General features: G+C 38.7%; 2 protein-coding genes across 4 annotated transcripts; one reads left to right on the forward strand and one right to left on the reverse strand.

Annotated features, from left to right (window-relative positions):
* Positions 1–182: 182 nt before the first annotated feature.
* prlrb (prolactin receptor b) lies at positions 183–8,444 on the forward strand. 3 transcript variants are annotated; one of them, XM_063896850.1, is made up of 9 exons: positions 183–300; positions 1,902–2,071; positions 2,661–2,793; positions 3,690–3,859; positions 5,058–5,224; positions 6,257–6,398; positions 6,492–6,588; positions 6,669–6,738; positions 6,820–8,444. In XM_063896850.1, the coding sequence occupies exons 2-9, from the start codon at positions 2,011–2,013 to the stop codon at positions 7,420–7,422; spliced, it is 1,443 nt and encodes a 480-aa protein (XP_063752920.1). In that variant the 5' UTR covers positions 183–300; positions 1,902–2,010; the 3' UTR covers positions 7,423–8,444. The 3 variants fall into 3 exon arrangements, with proteins under 3 accessions (XP_063752920.1, XP_063752922.1, XP_063752921.1); XM_063896852.1 differs by having other exon boundaries at positions 6,561–6,588; XM_063896851.1 differs by lacking the exon at positions 1,902–2,071.
* A 326-nt stretch (positions 8,445–8,770) lies between these two features.
* Positions 8,771–18,539, reverse strand: LOC134873342 (selenocysteine insertion sequence-binding protein 2-like). The gene is given in 18 exon segments (XM_063896849.1): positions 8,771–11,101; positions 11,708–11,903; positions 12,019–12,315; positions 12,317–12,395; positions 12,534–12,717; positions 12,803–12,932; positions 13,019–13,185; positions 13,307–13,436; positions 13,680–13,781; positions 14,307–14,396; positions 15,678–15,824; positions 16,071–16,165; positions 16,252–16,336; positions 16,438–16,655; positions 16,744–16,825; positions 16,909–17,086; positions 17,787–17,920; positions 18,381–18,539. Coding segments are annotated over 18 exon segments (2,454 nt in total). The 5' UTR covers positions 18,390–18,539; the 3' UTR covers positions 8,771–10,970.
* Positions 18,540–18,829: the final 290 nt, after the last annotated feature.

An 18,829-nucleotide genomic window follows, 5' to 3' on the forward strand; every position in this document is an offset into this window, starting at 1 on the left:
TTTGACAATAAATCATAACAGCGTATTCGGTGTGTGATTCAATTGTAGTTGTCACTAAAAGAAGGTAGGCTTATATACTGTAACCATATCAGCTGGGCAACTTTTTACGACAACAAGCACCTCCCCTGCCATGACTCCGAGGACACCTCCCCTCCTCAAATAATTTCATACCTAAGGTGCCGGACACACCGGTTGTCAGGTGTGAAGAGATTGTCAATGTAATGTACAAACTCAAGAAGGCTGCTCGTCTCTTTCGATGAGTCAACATCAGTTTCATGGAGCGAAACCCGTCCTGAACAGGTAAGTAATGTTAATAATGTTTGTTGTGTTTTTAAGCTGTATGTAATAATATGCATTAAACATACTTATTACCTTCGAGAAGCTTAGTGTGTAGTTCTCAGTTTCTATTAAAGCAATGTATAGCCCTATTGGTATCACATATTCTGTGATCACATAATGAAACATTTGATTTCTGTGTAATGTTTTAGTATTTTGTCAATTATAACAACACACAACACTGTATGATACAACTGAAGAGAGCATTTCTTTATTTGATTATTTAAGGATACTATATTACTATCAGTTGCTTTTGCTTTAAGTGTTCTTAATCTCTGTGGCTTGTTGTTTACTAAATTAACACTTACATTATGGTACAACCCTTTAGCATGCACCTTTATTGTCACATGCACAGTAGCTGCAGTGTAGATATGGCAATGAACCAATTAAGTCCCAAGGTAATCCTGATATCTTTTTTATTTTGGTACAGAAAAATTGAGGATGAAATTTATATAATGGTGAATAATGATTGATGGTTGAATTTTATTTATGCATTTATATGTGATTTAGTCATTTAAGTAAGAATGACTGCCAGGTGCATATGACATTTAAAATGACAAACTGCTAAGTACAAGTTTAATGCTGAATATTTAGCAAATTATTTTTTTAAATGTCCAGCTCTGCTTGTCTTCTGTCAGAACTGAAAAAAGGCCTCGTAGCCTGCCTTAATCAAGTATTTTTTTTTCCCAAACTCATGAAACTGAACTACTTTTCACTGAGGTTATTGTATAAAAAAGCAAGAAAAACATAATTAAAAGGTGTAACCTCCTACCATTGTGACATCCTGTCAAGTACATGCTGGAGGAAGATTTCCAACACCTTTTAGGGGAATAATTGCATCAAGCAGTTCAGTGTTGTTAAAAAGATCCAGGGAGCTTAAATCGGCCAATCAGTGAAGCTCAGAACATTTTTGAACAAGTCCGAAAAACAGCATGAATTAAACTCAAGACTTTTAAGCAGTTAAGCTTCTTGGGGCCGAGTGGACAGTCACACAGTGTGTGTGTGTGTGTGTGTGTGTGTGTGTGTGTGTGTGTGTGTGTGTGTGTGTGTGTGTGTGTGTGTGTGTGTGTGTGTGTGTGTGTGTGTTCGTGTGTGTGTGCATTTGAGCTTCATGAAATAAGGAAGTACATAAAGGCAGTCTAAAGTCCATTACGGCTATTTCCAATTTTCACTTTTACACATGTAACATGCAGCATGGGAGAATGTGAAATATTTGTAAATGATATACCTGAGTATTATATATAAACTTAATATTTAAGTTTTGTTTGACTGATTTTACAAAATAATACCAGGCTATAGTTGAATCCTATTTGAAGTTGATTCTGCTAAATCGATTTATTTAAACCAGCCTCACCTTCAATCTCTAACTTATAAGCCTTTTTAAGTCATGTTGCTGATCGCGTTGATGAAATCATTACTATCACGTTAATTCTCACATATTCGTTCATAGTAGGCTATATCATGTTTCATTAGCATCTGGTGCGGTCCTTTATGTATTGGCTACAACATGTACAAACAATTATTGCTTCTCCTCATTGTTTTCCCTTTATATCGTCTTGTTTTAGGTCAAAACAAGGCACGCAGCCAAGCCACAGGTTTATATCGCATCATTAACCCCAGGCTGGTAATGTCACTTCCTGTTTCAAACCAAGCAGTTTGACGGTTTGTGCCAGGATGAGGAGAGATCTTGGGGTGGCACTGCTTGTGCTGCTGACTGCAGCTGTGCAGTCCAGCTGTAAGTTGAAAGGCTCTTTAGATAGTTGTTTTTGGTTAGTTGTTTGGTTAGTTGTGGGTGTGTTTACTGAAAATACCACAAACCAAAAAAAACACTTCCTCCACTGGTGTATAGATCTACTAGACAAACACCTTTTAGTTTAATTTGTGCCAGTTTGGAGATCTAACTCTGCATTTTTTCCGTGCCCATAGCATTACAAATGTTTTTTTTCTTAGAAAGTATCTAAGATAATTTGATTCTATAAAACAAATTAAATCAAACTATGTTAATCAACTGGATGCCGATCACAGCATCTTCTCTTTCCACCATTTCGGCAAAATGCATTATACAAAATAGAAGTCCCTGTTGCGTTGTTCAAGTACAATTTGTTCAATTATGTCTGCAGAAACAAATTCAATCTCCCTGAAATCTTAGACACATTTCTAAAATGTGTGCAGTTCTATTTAACAAAGGTGATCATATCTAAAATTAATTTGTTCAAACCAGCCCATTAACTTAACATTAACACCAATGTTTCAGTTTTTTAATATATTACTGCTACTGAGTTCAGATTTACGAGCTGAGGTTTGTTTGTCTCATGTGTTGCCAGGCATGTCTGCACCAGGGAAACCGGTCCTGCTCGGCTGCAGGTCCCCTGAGAAGGAGACGTTCACCTGCTGGTGGGAGCCAGGCTCTGACGGCGGGCTGCCCACCACACACCACCTGTATTACGAGAGAGAAAGGTCAGTCCAATTAGCTTTGTTTTAAATGTACTCTGAATTTTGAGAATTGTGCATGTATTCAACAGGTCACAGTCGAGATGCAGGAAATGTCAGATCAAGAGAGGAGAATGACACACAACCAAACATCAAGCCAGTACTCACAGTATGCTTTGACCCCCAGAATCCCCATAAAGACTTAGGAGTTGAGAGCCAGTGAAAGTGAAGCTTCTGTTGATGAGTTGTCTGTTGTGTTGGAGACAGGCCAGTGGAAAACTACCGCCTCTCTTGATGACACACTTGTGCTCGGTCAACTGGGCACAAATCTTTGTTGCCGTGCAAGTAGACCTACAGACTCCAAACGTTTCACCTGTGTGACCCTCACTTTCCCTGGCCTGGAAAATGTCAAAAGCTGCTGATTAAAAAATGAACAATTTTGGAAGCATCAATTTATAGGTCCACTACAAGGTCCGAAATATCTCGACAACTACTCTAAGGATTGCCACAAAACATTGTACAGACAGTCATGTTCCCCAGAAGATAAGTCCTTACTAGGGATCCCCTAATGCCATTGATGTTAACCAATACTTTGGTTAATGACCAAATAACTATAATACTCAGCCTCAGTTGTTGCTTGAGCTAAAATTTGAATGATTACAGGCTTCAGTGTGGTGTGAACATATTGTTAAACACCTTAAGTGATAAGAAACCTGGGAGAAAGTCTTACAATAGGGATGATATTGTAGTGGTTGGTGAAAAGACTATGTAGACATTAAGTCGAGCCCTGTACTTAGTTATTGAATGTCAACATTTATTTACTACCCACAGCACAGTTTTACAATGCTGACTTGCTGTCCTGTCAGCGGAATGGCCTGAGCAATGTTCAGTGGTCACTAAAGGTCTTGTTTGTCTATGTACAGATTGGAGGGAACGTACGAGTGTCCAGACTATCTGTCAGCTGGGAGGAACTCCTGCTTCTTTAACAAGAACCACACCTCCATCTGGGTCAACTACTACCTTACGGTAATGGCCTCCAATGCACTCGGAAATGCCACTTCGGACCCCTTCAAGGTGGATGTGATGGAAATCGGTATGTTTCTACCAAAAATAAGTAAAATTAAGATATAAACATCATCATTATTTAAATATCGACAATGATACCAAGCAAGAAAACCAAAATGTAGACAAAGACTACTACTAATTAATCATTGCTGTTTTGTTTTGTGATCCTCTAAACTGCTTTTTAATGTTTTTTCTGGACTTTGGACAAATATGTGGAATATATTTGTGGTGGATTTGGCTCTTCACTGAACTACTTACTATACAATTTCTATAAACAGACATTCCTTTTTGGTCTTTTTGCTTGAACATTGCATTGAACCACAGAAGAAATAGTTGAGATTTTCTACCATTATTAAATCAAATGAAATAAAAACCTTTTTATTTACTAATTCAATTATACTAAAGTATTTTATTATTTATAATCCAGAATATTTTAGGAATATCTTCTTTGCTCACTAGTATTTTTGTCTCACACTAGAAGTGATACCCTTTAAACTATTGACAACCTCATGATCTGTGTATTCATTAGAGTAGAAGACAGCAGAAAAAAGTCTGTATTGATTCAACTAATGATCGGTTTTATTGACTGTGCAGCCTTATTGAGCTTAGATGAATGGAAAATGACTGAGTGACAGACAAGAGGCACACAAAAAAACCTGAACAGAATGAAGAGGAACTGGTTTGGGACTGGTGTGAAACTTGTGTACAGTCCCGGATCCAATTTCACAGCTCTAGTTTCGTCTGTGAATGTGATCTCCATGTACTGTACATGTGGATCAGGAACACGTTGCATATAGGAAAATAGTAGATCAACTAACTTAGATATTGTCTGAGATCTTAACTTACCGAAATACCTCATCAACAATTGTATAGATTGACATGAAATTTAGCTCAGACCCCAGATATTAATCGTAATGACTCCTGTGATATCCTGCCCTTCCACTTATCCACTGAAACAAATATTTGATGAATTGATATAGAACTTGATACACACAAAATGCCCCTCTCAGGAGGAATGCAGTTTGGTGATGACGAGATTTTCCATCAGGTCCAAATTTTAATTGGTGCAATACATTGGTTTGTCTTTACAAAGACTGACCAGATTTTTATTTTATTAATTACATAATTTTATCATTGCGTATGTAAGCATGCTGGCTTATGCATTTAGCACAGAGCATTTCTATGATGTATGTCTCTGGGCTCAGATAGTTGTTCTGTCTCGACAGTGAAGCCCGATTCTCCCAGAAATGTAACGCTGCGGGTGGAGGAGAGGAAGGACAGTCCATGTCTCCATGTCAGATGGAGGCCTCCCTCTAACACAGACACCAAGTCCGGATGGGTCACCATTAAATATGAACTTCGGGTCAAAAAGGATAACAGCAACAATTGGGAGGTGGGTTTGAAATTGTAAAAACTGAATACCTACAACATCATTTTGACATAAACAAATCTTGAAGCTGTATTACAGGTGTGTTTTTCCCCTTTTTATTTCGCAAAACTCAATTTGTACTCATTAGATGCTTCACATTGTGTTTGTTGTGCAGGACAGTATTTCACCACAGGGGCCAAAACTAGAAAAATAGATGATTTTAAATCTGGTGTAAATGTTTTCAGATTTTCTTAAAGGTTTGTTTTTGAGCTGAAACAATATGTTTCTGAATTGATTTAGTAAATTGATATGCAAGCAGATAATCTGCATAAATGTGATCCCTACAAAGGTCGCTTCTTCTCAATTGTGAGATTTGCTTAGACTCCAAACTGAAGATCTTTCACTTACGGGCTGAAGATTGGAGAAAACAAAACACTTCATTGTGATTCTATGGCATAGATAATTAGTCAGAGAAAAACATATGCAGAGCAGTTTCAGTCATAATATCTTCTTCATCACTCGTGTTTGTATAAACAGTAATAAGCCCCTTTGTTATCACTCATAATCAGCTAACAAACCACACAAGATATCTGCAAAGTGTGAAAAAAGCCTACAGGAAAAGTGCATAATGTGCATAATTAGTTCTTACTTTTAAAACGCAAACAAAAATAATTCTTTTTATTAAAGAATTAACTGATTTTGTGTGTTTTTATTACCAGTGCAGTTTTTAAGATCCTCTAGAACACTGAGTAGAAAAAAGTTAGTTGATTAATATTGTGTTGGTTGTTTCGTAGTAATCCGGTTGATATACAGTTCCTCTCTACGAGGAGTGATAATTAGATTAGTGTTGGCTTTGTATGCATTTACCCATGCCTCCTTTCAATAGGGGTTGTGTGGAACTATGATAAAACTTTATATTATATATAGTGAGTTCTGATTCAGGATATCTTTAGTTATCGCGATACTTTTAGCCAGTTTCGTTTGCAACTACCATTTCCCCAAAATCTGACCTTAAACTTGGTATGAGGTCAACATGGTGATTTTGTTTTTCTTTAGGAGTACATGTCAGGCACACAAACTCATTTCAGCCTGTACAGCGTCAGTCCTGGGGTGGTGTACACGGTGCAGGTCCGCTGCACACTAGATCACAGCTCCTGGAGCGAGTGGAGCAACACCACCTATGTGAAAATCTCCAACTGTAAGTCTCAGAAGCTCTCTGGTAAGGTAGCCACTGTTGCAAGCTAATTACTAATTACTGAAAATGGTTTCTTTTTTGTCCTTCTGTACTTAGATCTTCAGAATGAGAGACCGTTTTTGATGTTGATTTCTATCCTCTCTGTTATTCTATTTATAACGGCAGGGTTCGTCTTAATCATGAAGAGGAAATCGTATGTATATTCGGCAAAAAAGATGTATAACTAGAAAGTCAAGATGAGGATACTTTGACTGACTTTCTTTTGTTCCCCAGTGTGAAGCATTGGGTTGTCCCCCCTGTTCCTGGTCCAAAGATAAGAGGAATCAATTCTCAATTTCTCAAGGTAACACTGAATCTCGATTTCCCATTTTGGGGGATTTTGTTGAGGTCATAATGTACTGAAATGACTCTCAATAACTTCCAGGTTGCAGGATCTGAAGACGTCAGCAATGCCCTGATTTTCAACCAGAGCTTTCCTCCTATTCATTTTGTCTGGGAAGACCAGATGGAGGAATACCTAAATGTGACTGAAAATGAAGATTGGCTTTCATTCAACTCTCAGAAAAGGAAGAAAAGCTTGATTCCTGCTTGCTTCCACTTCGATTCGGAAATCCATTGTAAAGAGTCAACCTGTAACCAAAATGAATGGGAAAAGGATGAGGAAATTAGCAAAGTGGATAACAACAACAAACCATTCACAAACACAGGTTATGTGGATTTTCAGAGACATGTGGAAAACGTACAGGGGGCAAATGTGAAACATGTGGACTACAGCAGAATTAAAGAGGTGAAAGGGAACAATGTTCTTATCCTCGAGACAGAAAATATCCAGATATCCAATATACCAGAGGACTACCACAGGGTGAAAGAGATGGAGGGGGATCATTTGGTCGTCCTGCAGAAACAGAATGCAGCTGACATTAACTACACAGACTGTGCCCTTCACAAGCCAAGAAAACCTCATGTATGCACAGAATCCAGCAATAGCGGATATGTGGATACAATCCCTGCACCACCTTTGATGTAAAGTTTAGTTTTATATTCATTGTACAAATCTAAAAGTGCTATGTCCTGATTTACACATACATTCATGGTCAACAGAAGATAAAGCAAAATGATCCCAACCTTTTTCTTTTTACAACATCCATGAGATTGACATTTGAGTGTTGGAGTGAAAATGTCACAACCACCTGATAGATTGCTGAAAAATGTGTTAGGTTTTTTTTTAATGTTTTTTAATTATATATTCCAATGACATTGGCTTCTGTCCTGCTACCAATGACTCAAACTATTTACTTATTTTTAAAAAGTTTGAGATCAAAATCGTCCTCAGACATTCATGGTCTCCGTCCTGAATCGGCACGATCATGGTGATCTTCCGACTTCCTCTACCACGAGGTTGACAATCTACTAAATGTATTGTTGTGAAGCGTTTTACATACAACCTTAGATAATTCACTTCATATTTCCGAATAATATAACACCATCATATTGTTAACATTTTTAAAATCCTATCCAAAAACTTTAGTTTTGTCGGTTGGTAAATTCTGATCATTGTAGTTTATCTGGGATGTGTACCAAATTAAGACAATGCTTTGCTATAATTGTATTATTAATTTCCTTAATGGATTATATGAAATGTATTTAAATGAGGACTTTAAAATAGCTCAAACCTTGCGTTGACTTTATATTACTTTTCAAAAAAGTTTATCATTAATATAGATGTTTTTATATCCATGTAAGGATAGAGGATTCCAATGTGTTGACACAGATGATAAGTTTTTATTAATCTGTTTTTATAGAAACAAAGATAGCAGAACCACATTCTGCAACCACATGCATTTGAAAGGTTTGTTTATAGTTGCAAATTTTAATCACTCTGGCTGGTGTTGTGTGCAGATTAAGCCCCGGGTTGCCTCAGTTGAAGTATAGAAAAAGAGTGCATACATTTTTTTCCCCACTGGTTCATTTTTTCACTACTTTTTTCCAGCTCTGTTATAAGATGTTTTACTTTCCCCCCCGAATAAACAGATTCTGCTTTAATTCAAATATTTCCAAGATTCTTTATTCAAGTCAGAGTTCAACTATTAACTCTTACACATGCCATGAATTAAAACGACAAAGAATATCAAAGAAATTCTATGAATATCTTTTCATTACATTTATCTTAACAGTTTCCAGATGGTTGGATTTTAGACTTTTAGAAGAAGACTCTCCGAGACTGTGATTTAGGATTCCTCAGGAAAGCGTACTTGGTCCTCTTCTCTTACTGTTGTTTATTAATGACCCCTACTGATTTAGAGTAAACAGCGCATTTATTCAATTCATTCGACACTTTACATTGCTATTCAGCTTGAATAAAACAAAACACAAAATCTACTTTAGCCCAATTTTTAATTTCCTATTTTACATGCCACTCAAAAATAAAAATAAAACTGAACAAATATTGCTTGTATCTTAATACCCGCAGGAAATGTTTCCATACCCAACCCTACATTGAAAATGTATACTCCACATTGCTTTTCATCCTGCTTGCATTGGTTAAAATCTTCACACAGTTTTAAATTCCAATTGAATCAGTTTGGTCTCTCACCACCACAAAACTTTGCCACTTTACAGATAGTCTTTTCCCTCTGGATATTTCTTTCTTTTGTAATTCCTTAGAGCCAAGAAATAGTTTGCCTATAAAACCTTAAACCGGTTGATAATAACTTTCACACAACACTTTATGCAATGATAAAGCAAATAAAGACATAATGTGTTAGTTAAGAAGTGCTATAGGCTGTGCTCACTCCCAGCTTTGATGCTTGATCCAACCAGCTGGAGGCTGTAGTCTAAGATTCATATGAAATTTAAGACTTAAGTAATGCTTTTACTCCTGTGTTTCCTATTCTAACATGTCAAAATCTCAAGGAACCTTCTCAGTAAAAGTCTTTCTGCTGCTCCCTGTAAAATTGTTGACTTGCAAGAAGTTGACATTTTCATAACATAACTATTTCTCAAGATTGTCACAATTTAAATCTTCTCCACTGTACAATGTTCATCTGAGTCCTCTGCCTAATTACTTTTCAAATTTCAAATGTTACCATTTATTGCTTTTTTGTGATTGTGATTCTTCCTGTTGTATATAGTAAGGATTCATTATGTCATTTTATACTTCCTAATCCCTAACTATGTGGGTCAATGGATAACTCAAAAAAACATTTAAATGTAATAGCACGTAATGTTTCTTAACATTATCGTATGCAGCCCTGTACACCTAATTACAGGTAGTACTACAAATGTGTGATAAGCTACAAATGCCGGCTCTACTATGTAGTGCATTTGGGGGGGGGGGGGGGGGGGGGGGGGGGGGGACATACTTGTAAAAAGGATTTATTTCTAATGCAAAGAAGGGGCATAGCTTATTTTTCTTTAAATCTACATTCAACTCATGACATCCTAGGGATTTAGCACTTTGGGCTCAAAGTAGGATCAATAGGATTTAGACCCTTTGTAAACCTCTGAAAAACAGTGCAAAAATGTACAGGAAAGTTTGTAATAATTTAGAAAATTTGTAAATAGATGTGATAATAGTAAAAAATAATAGTGAGTACAGAGTGCTCCAACTTCCCACACTGTGTGTGAAACTGAATCCACATCTAACATTTCCCATCAAAGCAGTGAACAAAGGATATACAAAAAGTGTGCCCTTTTTAAAGTTGCATGTTTGGTATCATTTATTGTTAGTGTATATTGGCTTAATATGTTGTTGTTTTAATACTCAAAGCAAAAACAGTATACTATAAAAAGGTGACTTACATCTTGTGTCATGTACAGTGTTGACGCTTTTAGTTTCTCAATGTATTGTCCTAAACTATTCCAAAAGCTTGAATTTCAGATGCAGTTTCCTCCTCCCATTTCACAAGCTGTAAATCTTATTTCACTTTAAGCCCCGTTTCAGTTTACGCTTGGCAGAACACTTTTGTAGCATGTCATTCACCTTGTCCATTCCTACATTTCCTGTTTTACTTTAATGTCCCCGACAAATAATAGGAGACAAGAAATATTTAAACTAAATTGAAAAGAGGAAAGAAATGCACCATAATAGTTTCAGTGCAGAAGTCACCACTGGCCTTTTCTTTGTACTGTGTAACAGGTTGATTTTCTACACACATTCAGTACATAAACTTCTGCACATCCTCTAGTCTGACCACACACCATATGGTTCAAAATTCATATTGTGGGAATTCTTCAAGTGAGTGGTTTGGTCCTATGAAGTCAGCGATTAATCCTCTCCAGTTTCTAACCCACACAAACTCTAAAAAACACAGCTCTGCATGATTATCTTCAACTCAAAACAAAAATATTACTTAAGATTTTACAAAAGAAAATAAGAAATTCATTGCAACTTTACCAATATGATTGATTTCCTGACAAACTCCTAAAGTTTTGAGATGAACCACTGCAGCAGGGCAGCTTGCATTAATACTTTTCTGCATGTCGGATTATCCCATCCAAGTTTCTTCTAAACATATAATCAGCGTGATTTAGTTCTCTTTCTTTTTTGTTTAGAAACAGAGAGACTGGCCACTGTCAACTCTTCTCATCTTCCTCAGTGTTTTCTGTAGTACATTCACTGTCTAAGCGCATGGAGCTCAGCTGCTCCTCAAAGTTCAGAAATTTGTGGTTGCAATCCTTCTCCAACATTTTCCTCCAAATTTTCACTGGAAGGAGAAATACAAGAAAAAGAGAATTATTTGACGTTCAGCGGTGAATTATATTATTGTAATACAGCTCACCTATTATGCAAAATCCACTTTTTCCATGTCTTTTATACATATATGTGTCCCGCTGTAAAAAAAGGATCCATCTCCTGATCCATCTTTATAAAAATATTTTCAGCTGAAAATGAGCTGATCAGATTTGGCCGCTTTGTGATGTCACAATGTGTTTTTTGGGTTTTGCAACCATTAGCCAATAAACAACCAAGGTAACACCCTCCCACCTTATCACCTAAATCTCCTCCTATAGCACCATTGTGTTTTTTTTTAAAACCAAATACTTCTGCAGAGGGGTGTTGCCAGCAGCAGCTCATTAGCAATTTAAAGCTACAGATAAAGAATCAGCACTTCAGGAACAGAGCTGAGAGACAGGTTTATGGCTACAATAGATCTGTTTTGTATAAGGAGCCAAACACTTCTGAGACATGTTTTGTATTTATCTGAGACCTACAGTATATTGTGGAAAAAGAGTATAACAGGGGACCTTTACAGCTTCACTTATTTTAACTTTGTTAGACATATGAAGAAGGTATCACCACAGACACTTACTGTACTCTGGCTCCTCTGGCTGTGTGGTGTCAGGACTGGGCTCAGCCTCCTCAGCCGGGCTGCTGATCTGCAGCTCTTCCTCATTGTTCCCTGTCTCCTCTGCCTCTTCCTGTCCTGTCTGATCCAGGCTTGACACCATCGTCTCATAGGCTTTCCTGGCCTCAGACGACAACTCTATCATCTTATGATAGAAGTCCTATGGGTAAGAAGGTTTCAGCTCTTTATATGCTTATTTCAACAGCTTTAAGACTCATTTCAACGACATCTTTGTTGTTAGTGATTAGTATGCTGAACTTGAACATAAACCCCACCTGTGCACCATCATAGTTGAAGATGCCCACCAGGCTGACAGGCACTGCCTTGTTGACGCAGCGGCCCAAAGCTTTCCTGGAGAGGGCAAACACAAACGGCACCCCTTGTTCACGACAAGTGTCAATGATGGTGTAAAGAGCCTCGTCCAGGCCGCCTTTGGACTGGATGCGTTCACAGTTGGGTGAGATGACGACACACTTGACCTTCCTGAGTTTGAGGTGCTTCAGGACCTCTCTCAGCCCCATCACAATGCGTCTTTTCATGCGGGCCTTCATGGGGTCCTTCTGGTAAAGGCGGGTCCTGGAAACGAACCAGCTCCTTGAGCAGAGTCGTTACACACTCATCAACGGTTTTGCTCAGCATCTGGTTGCAATAGCTGTACAACAAATATAGAAAAGGAAACACTGATCAATAATTAAGTAATTGTGTGTGAGATCACATTTTTTCTTAAATCTTGACCGAAAACTAAACTAGTTTAGAACTTGTGTGTGGATGTGCAGGTTTTTGGTCTTACTCTCTGAACTTTCTGCTGTGGATTTTGGGTCGACTGGCTTGGCAGGGCACAGGTGAGGTGGTTTGTTGTTCTACAATCTCCTCTTTGTCATCCTCTTCATCGCCCTCTTTCACCATTAGGCTTGTGCTGTTAAACTCTGACTGATCTTCAAGTTCATCTGTAGGGCTCCCGAGCTCACTTGGGACTACAGAAGCACAAAATATATCAAATATCAGGTGTAATCAAAGATCTACCTAATGTAAAGGGTTCTTTCTAGTGCTTGATCTTACCTGTTGCATTCGTCTCACACTCCTCTTCTTTTTCTGCATCACTGGTAGGTTTTAACTCATTTTCCGGCAGTAGCCCTCTCTCCTCCAGCAAACGTTTTTGTTTCCTCTCCTCTCTTTCTTTTAAAATTACCTGAATATAACACAGAAAAACACAAATAAGAGACTAAACAAAGGCTGAAATATCACTGCTTGTTCCAGAGTCAGAGATGGACTTACTTTTTTAAGAGGAGTGGGTTTCTTGGCTTTCGGCACCTCTCTTTGCTTTCCTTTCTTCACCAAAGGGCTGGTGGAGTCCAGGGGATTGTGTGCAATTTTATCCTGCTGCCACGGAGGCTTTTTCTGGACTAATGGTTGCTTCTGGACAACAGGTAGTCCTCCACCAACTACAGAGAAATCATTTTATTTTTAATGCCTTGCACCAACAGATCAATAAGCTGTGTCCCAAGAATGCAAGTATAATCAAACATATACCCAAGCCATTGAATTATAGCCCAAGATGCCCACCTGAGAGAATGACTGGTTTGGCGTCCTGCTTGGCTTTTTGAGATTGCTTCTTTTCCAAAGCGGCCAACATGTTTCCAATGTCCAGCTGAACAGGAACTTTGCTTTTCTTCCCGGACACCTTTTCAGCTTTCTAAAAATCAGAAGAACATAAACCATCTCTAAAGCATGTGTACGTGGACCCAGGTACCCCATAACTACAACACGCCTGGATCCAAAATGGTGGAAAGAGCTCCCCATTGACATCAGGACAGCAGAAAGTCTACAGTACATGTCTTCTTTCAAAACTGGAAACCCACTTTTTTCGCTTGTACAGTTTCATTAGGAATCAAACAGTTTGAAAAAAAATCACAATTTCATTTGTAAAAAGACAAACCTGTCCTTTCTTAGACGTCTCTGCAGGCTGAGCTTTTCCGGCAGGTGATTTTTCCTTGGTCTGGTCAGCAGACTGACGCTGAACAATTTCTCTTTGGCTTTCCTGAACAAGTTTTAAAAAACACATTTGATGTTTTGCAAATCACATCCAACTATAAAGCAAGGCATCTCTGTCTAGCTCTGTGTTAACTGTTCACATCTACTTTACACTTGGCTAGTGTATTGCTGAGGACCCAAGGGCATGCACTGTCCTGACTGGGTTAGCATTCAATATTGATAAACGTTATCTTTAAATAAAAAAGCTAATTCAGTTTTGTGCAGCATGTCTTCTGCATTGGGACCACTGCTCATTGACTGCAGTTAACTTTTGCTGCCAGATGGTGCATGCATACGCAACATGGATGCTGGATATACTAACTGAACTGTTCTTGACTAACCTGGAGTCAACAACTAGCTAGCCTGCAAGGACAGCGCCACTCAAACTGTACGATTCTGAAATACTGACTTTAAAATGGTATCACTGGACAAATACCTCATCTAATTAAATCCCTATATGCTTTACTTGGTAGCTGCAGTATGTGCAAGACCGTTGCCAATAGGGGGCTTAGAAGAAATAACTGATATGTACCTCATTGCATAGTTTTGCTGCATAGCTGCTCATTGTCAACCTATCAGCCCCAGTCAGAGCAGGAGTCAAGCCTGGGAACTCCTCCTCATCCTGAGAAGACAAAAAAACAACAAAATCATCCTCCATCTCACACGTACACAAATACACTTAAATATATGATGGTTCTGCTTATCATTCAAAATAAAAAAGACACAATTTTCAGTTACAACAAATGCCCCCGCTGTTGGGGGAGGGGGGAGTGTACTTGGCAAACTTTCCACTACCGCGGGAGTTAACCGAGCTGTCACCGCGGTTTTCCAACCCCCTGCCGAGCGCACATCCAAAAAACTACCCTTATGCGCCAGCACAAAATCATCAGCTAATTCGGCTGCTCTAAGCACGGTGGAAGGTTTCTGCTCATTTATACAAGTGGCAATACGCTGAGGGATAGCATTTTTAAACTGTTCCAACACAATCAGTTCACAAAGACCGTCAAAACTGCCAACCTTTGCTGCCGTGCACCACCGCTGAAAATGAGAAGTTAAATCACGGATAAACTCCACATTTGTCTGTTTATCACCCTTGACCCAACTTCTGAATTTCTGACGATATGCTTTAGGAACCAGTTCGTATGATTTTAACACTGCCGATTTTACCATACCATAGCTCAAAGCATCTTCGCCACAAATAGCTGAATAAGCCTCCTGTGCTCGCCCAGTGAGTACACACTGAAGTAGAATCACTTTGTCTGAATCTGACCACCTTCTTGCCTCAGCTACGCGTTCAAATAGGGTGAAAAAAGTATCAGGGTCATGCTCATTAAACCTTGGCACTAACCGCAAGTTAGAAATAACGTCGCCACTACCTGATGCAGAACTATCAGAACCAGCCCCCATTGAAGAAAGCTTGCCCTCTCCAATCAGCTGTAATCTAGACTGTTCCACCTCCCATTTCATTTTGTCACTGCTATGTCGAATTTTTTCCACCTCCAGCACCTTCTCCACCTCTAAATGCTTCAGTACCTCCTGCTGCCGAAGCCTCAACTTCTCCTGCTCAAATTGCATGGCCAAAAGCTCTTTTTGCTGCTCAAACGTCAAGCCAGCTGTCTGAACCACTACCGGCACGGGCACTACCTCCGCCGCATCAGACTCACTCTTCTGCAACACACCCTGCTCAAACAAAGATGACACAATGACAGCCTTTCATCTTTCCATGTCAGACACTAAGGCTTCCTGAAACACAACAGACATGATGTGTCCCCCAACATGCAGCAACAATCCAGCACACAGCTGGACAACATTAACTAATCAGCTGCTCAACGACACCATGTGCTCTGAGGCACTACACAAACTTTCTACCAAATAAAGCTTAGGACGAGCCCCCATTTGTTACCTCAAATTTTGGAGGTGCCTGATACATTGCTGGCTCTTCTGCCTCATCTTCTGCTTCTTCATCAGCACCTTTAGCCTTCTTCTTCTTTTTCTTTCTCTTTTTCTTCCCCGGAGCTCCCTCTTCCTGCTGTGCAGTCATTTCTTCCGTCTGAAAATAAGGGACAGAAATCAATGTTGCACATGGGTCTGTAGAAAAACCCAGACAATTACCTGACAAAAACATGTTTTACTTAATTATTATTTAATAGACTAAAAAGCCATTTCTCAGGCAAAAAAGATCAAGTTCCAAGACTTTTTAAAACTAAAACTTTTAGGGCTTTTCAAAACCTGCAATACTCTGTAAAAATCAATAGCCTATGCCGAATGTCTAATTCAAACATAAATGTAATCTAACTTGCACGTGGTCGCTTTTGATCGTCTTCTCTTTAGGAACCAGTTTCTTTGGAGGCTGAGAGGCAACATTAGCCCAGGAGGTAACCTCAGGCTGACCTGCTAACAGAAATAAATAAGTAGATGAAATGAAATATAACAGCCTTATAGTAATTGAAAGGCTGATTACATTTACTTTCACTTACCTGTTGACCAAGCAGATGAATCTGGCTTAGCATTGGGGTCAATTTTTTGGGGGTCAGTCTGTGTTGGGAGTCCTCTGCTGACAGACTATTCAATAGAAAATTAAAGTAACACCAAATGTATGAGTAAAACTTTACGTTTGTGGAGAATTCAGTGCAAACTGCACAACATAACATCTCATTTCTCACCTTCCATGAAGATGCCGATGTTTGTGGTTGAGGGCTCAGGGTTTGAGGAGGAGTTAGACCCCAGCGTTCTCTTGAAACAATCGGAGGTCCAGGTTTGCCCAGCGGACCCCCAGCTAACTCTGGGAAGTCAGTCATTTTTACTTCAAATGGGGCAAAGTCTGTCTTTGCTGGTTTAGAATTCCCTGCAAAGTTTGCGGCAGACCTGGCACTTCCAAAACCTGGAGGTGCAATAACAAGCAACGTTTAATAAACACGATTACAGTTATTCAGGAAAAAATCAACAAAGCCATGTGTGATGCCTAGTACCTTTTTTCTGGGCTTCCAGTGAGTTCCTGCCCAGAACTCTGCCTTGGGTAGGGAAGCCAATGTTGCTTTTTGATCTGTTGATCTGTCAAGGTGGATCAAAAACACTGAATTTACTTTCACAAAGTTGGTTTTCTCTTAACTTACAGAGCTTAAAATTAAACTAACCTTTGCATGTGCATCCTGTGAGGATCTTTCTCTCTGCAGGACATCCTCCCTGGTGTCTTTAACTTGACGGCTGCTGCTGTAGCCATGACGTCTTGGCAGGCCTGGTACTTTTCCTGCTGCTGTTGCTCCATTTGTATTTGATGGATTCTGCTTCTGGCTCAGACCTGACGACCAGTTCCTTAACAAATTTTGGATAATTACACAAATAAGGGGCCTGACATGGCTCTATAATTTCCCTTCAACTTCAGACAGATAAGTGAAAAAAAAAAATACTGAATACAATACGAGGACAACAACACAGAGATTAAAATGTAAAGACATTTGTTTCAGTCTTTCCAAAAGAGGACAAATACCTGTTTTCAGTTTCTGTATGCTTGGTGAAGGCTATTATAATTACATTTTTACAATCAATTGATCAATATAAGTGTATAAATAAAATGTTGACAACACAATAGAAGTAAGACTTATGAAAACACTTACAATGATTTGGCTATTGAAAGCTAAAATACGTGCAGGATTCTTACAGTTTTGAGTTTGTCTCTTCATGATTAATTGCCGTTTTTGCAAGTCACTTTGGATAAAGCATCAGCTAAATGAAATGCATTGTAAAGACTATCCCTTATCCTACATTCGGTCTTACAATCTATTTAGAAAAAATGTCCACATACAGATTTAAGAGAACAGTTGACTGTATTTCAACTTGTCGAACCCCATTGGTCTGTTATTATCTTTTACATTTGACTACTTGCACTCATAAAACAGACAAAATAAAGGAAGGTATTATACCATGCACCATCAACACAGAAACACAAAATAGGTCAAGTGATTGATTGCCCGAATCAAGATTTTAAAACAAAAATTTCTGCTCATACGCTTACCCTCTTAAACTCTGTTCGGATACATGAGGATTTGGCAGTATTGGAGGTGGGGATGAGGTTGTGTGTGGCTCTGCAGAATCCTTTCTCCGTCTCCATTCAGGGGACTGCAGGACAGCAGATGACAGTTTGCTCTCCTGGGGAAAAGTAAAGATTGTCAACAGTCTGGTGTAATGCGACCTTTGGCTAGTCATTCAACTGAAGCCTTGTATTGCCACACTTGTATCAAAACTATTGGATCACTTGAGCCACATTTTAGACACACTTCTCTCAGACTAAATAGTTGGTTAGTCTCAACTTTTATTTCTAGTTCAGTTACAGATTAAGCTATTTAGCTGTTAGCTCAAATCAACATCTAGGTTAGCTAACGTGACATACACCTAACTTTTGAGTAACCTTTCCAAACTAAATGCACTACACAAAGTATTACACAACACGTTATTGGTCTGGTAAAAGGTGTGTTCACTTAAAGTACCATTTACACAACTACTAAAGTTGTCTAAAAGTTAGGAGCTAGCTACGCGCATCGGCGTTTGTTAGCGTTACTGGCTAAGTTGCTAGCTAAAAACAATCGTTACATTATTTCTCGTAAACTACCTTGTCCATCTTCGGGTTTTCCTATATGTAGTCACATATCTGCATGTTCACTCTGTCTTCCACGTGTTGTCAAACTCCGTCACAACGCTGCTGCGTTTATCTAACTACCGCAACAGCGTGTAAGCTTTACGGGCTAACAACCTGTTTGATAGCATAGCATACCAGCTAGCTGTAGTGGAGCCTGAAACAGCTGATGAGTGTGTGCATGGAGGAGAGCTAACAGCGACATCTTCTGGCTTACAGCCTGAATAACAACTATTCAAAAGCTACAAACAGCATTAACTATAATAAATAATATCTAAAAATACTAATTCATTTTGAGTATGAATAAAACAAAGTTGCCACACCTTTTAACTGTTTAGACAAATGAAATCTAAAATAACACTCTGCCAAGTCTTTAGCCAGTGGTGATAACACAAAGTGCTGTCAAATTGATGATGGAAAGGAAA

The sequence above is a fragment of the Eleginops maclovinus genome, chromosome 12, assembly GCF_036324505.1.
Source record: "Eleginops maclovinus isolate JMC-PN-2008 ecotype Puerto Natales chromosome 12, JC_Emac_rtc_rv5, whole genome shotgun sequence".
Classification (NCBI taxonomy): domain Eukaryota; kingdom Metazoa; phylum Chordata; class Actinopteri; order Perciformes; family Eleginopidae; genus Eleginops; species Eleginops maclovinus.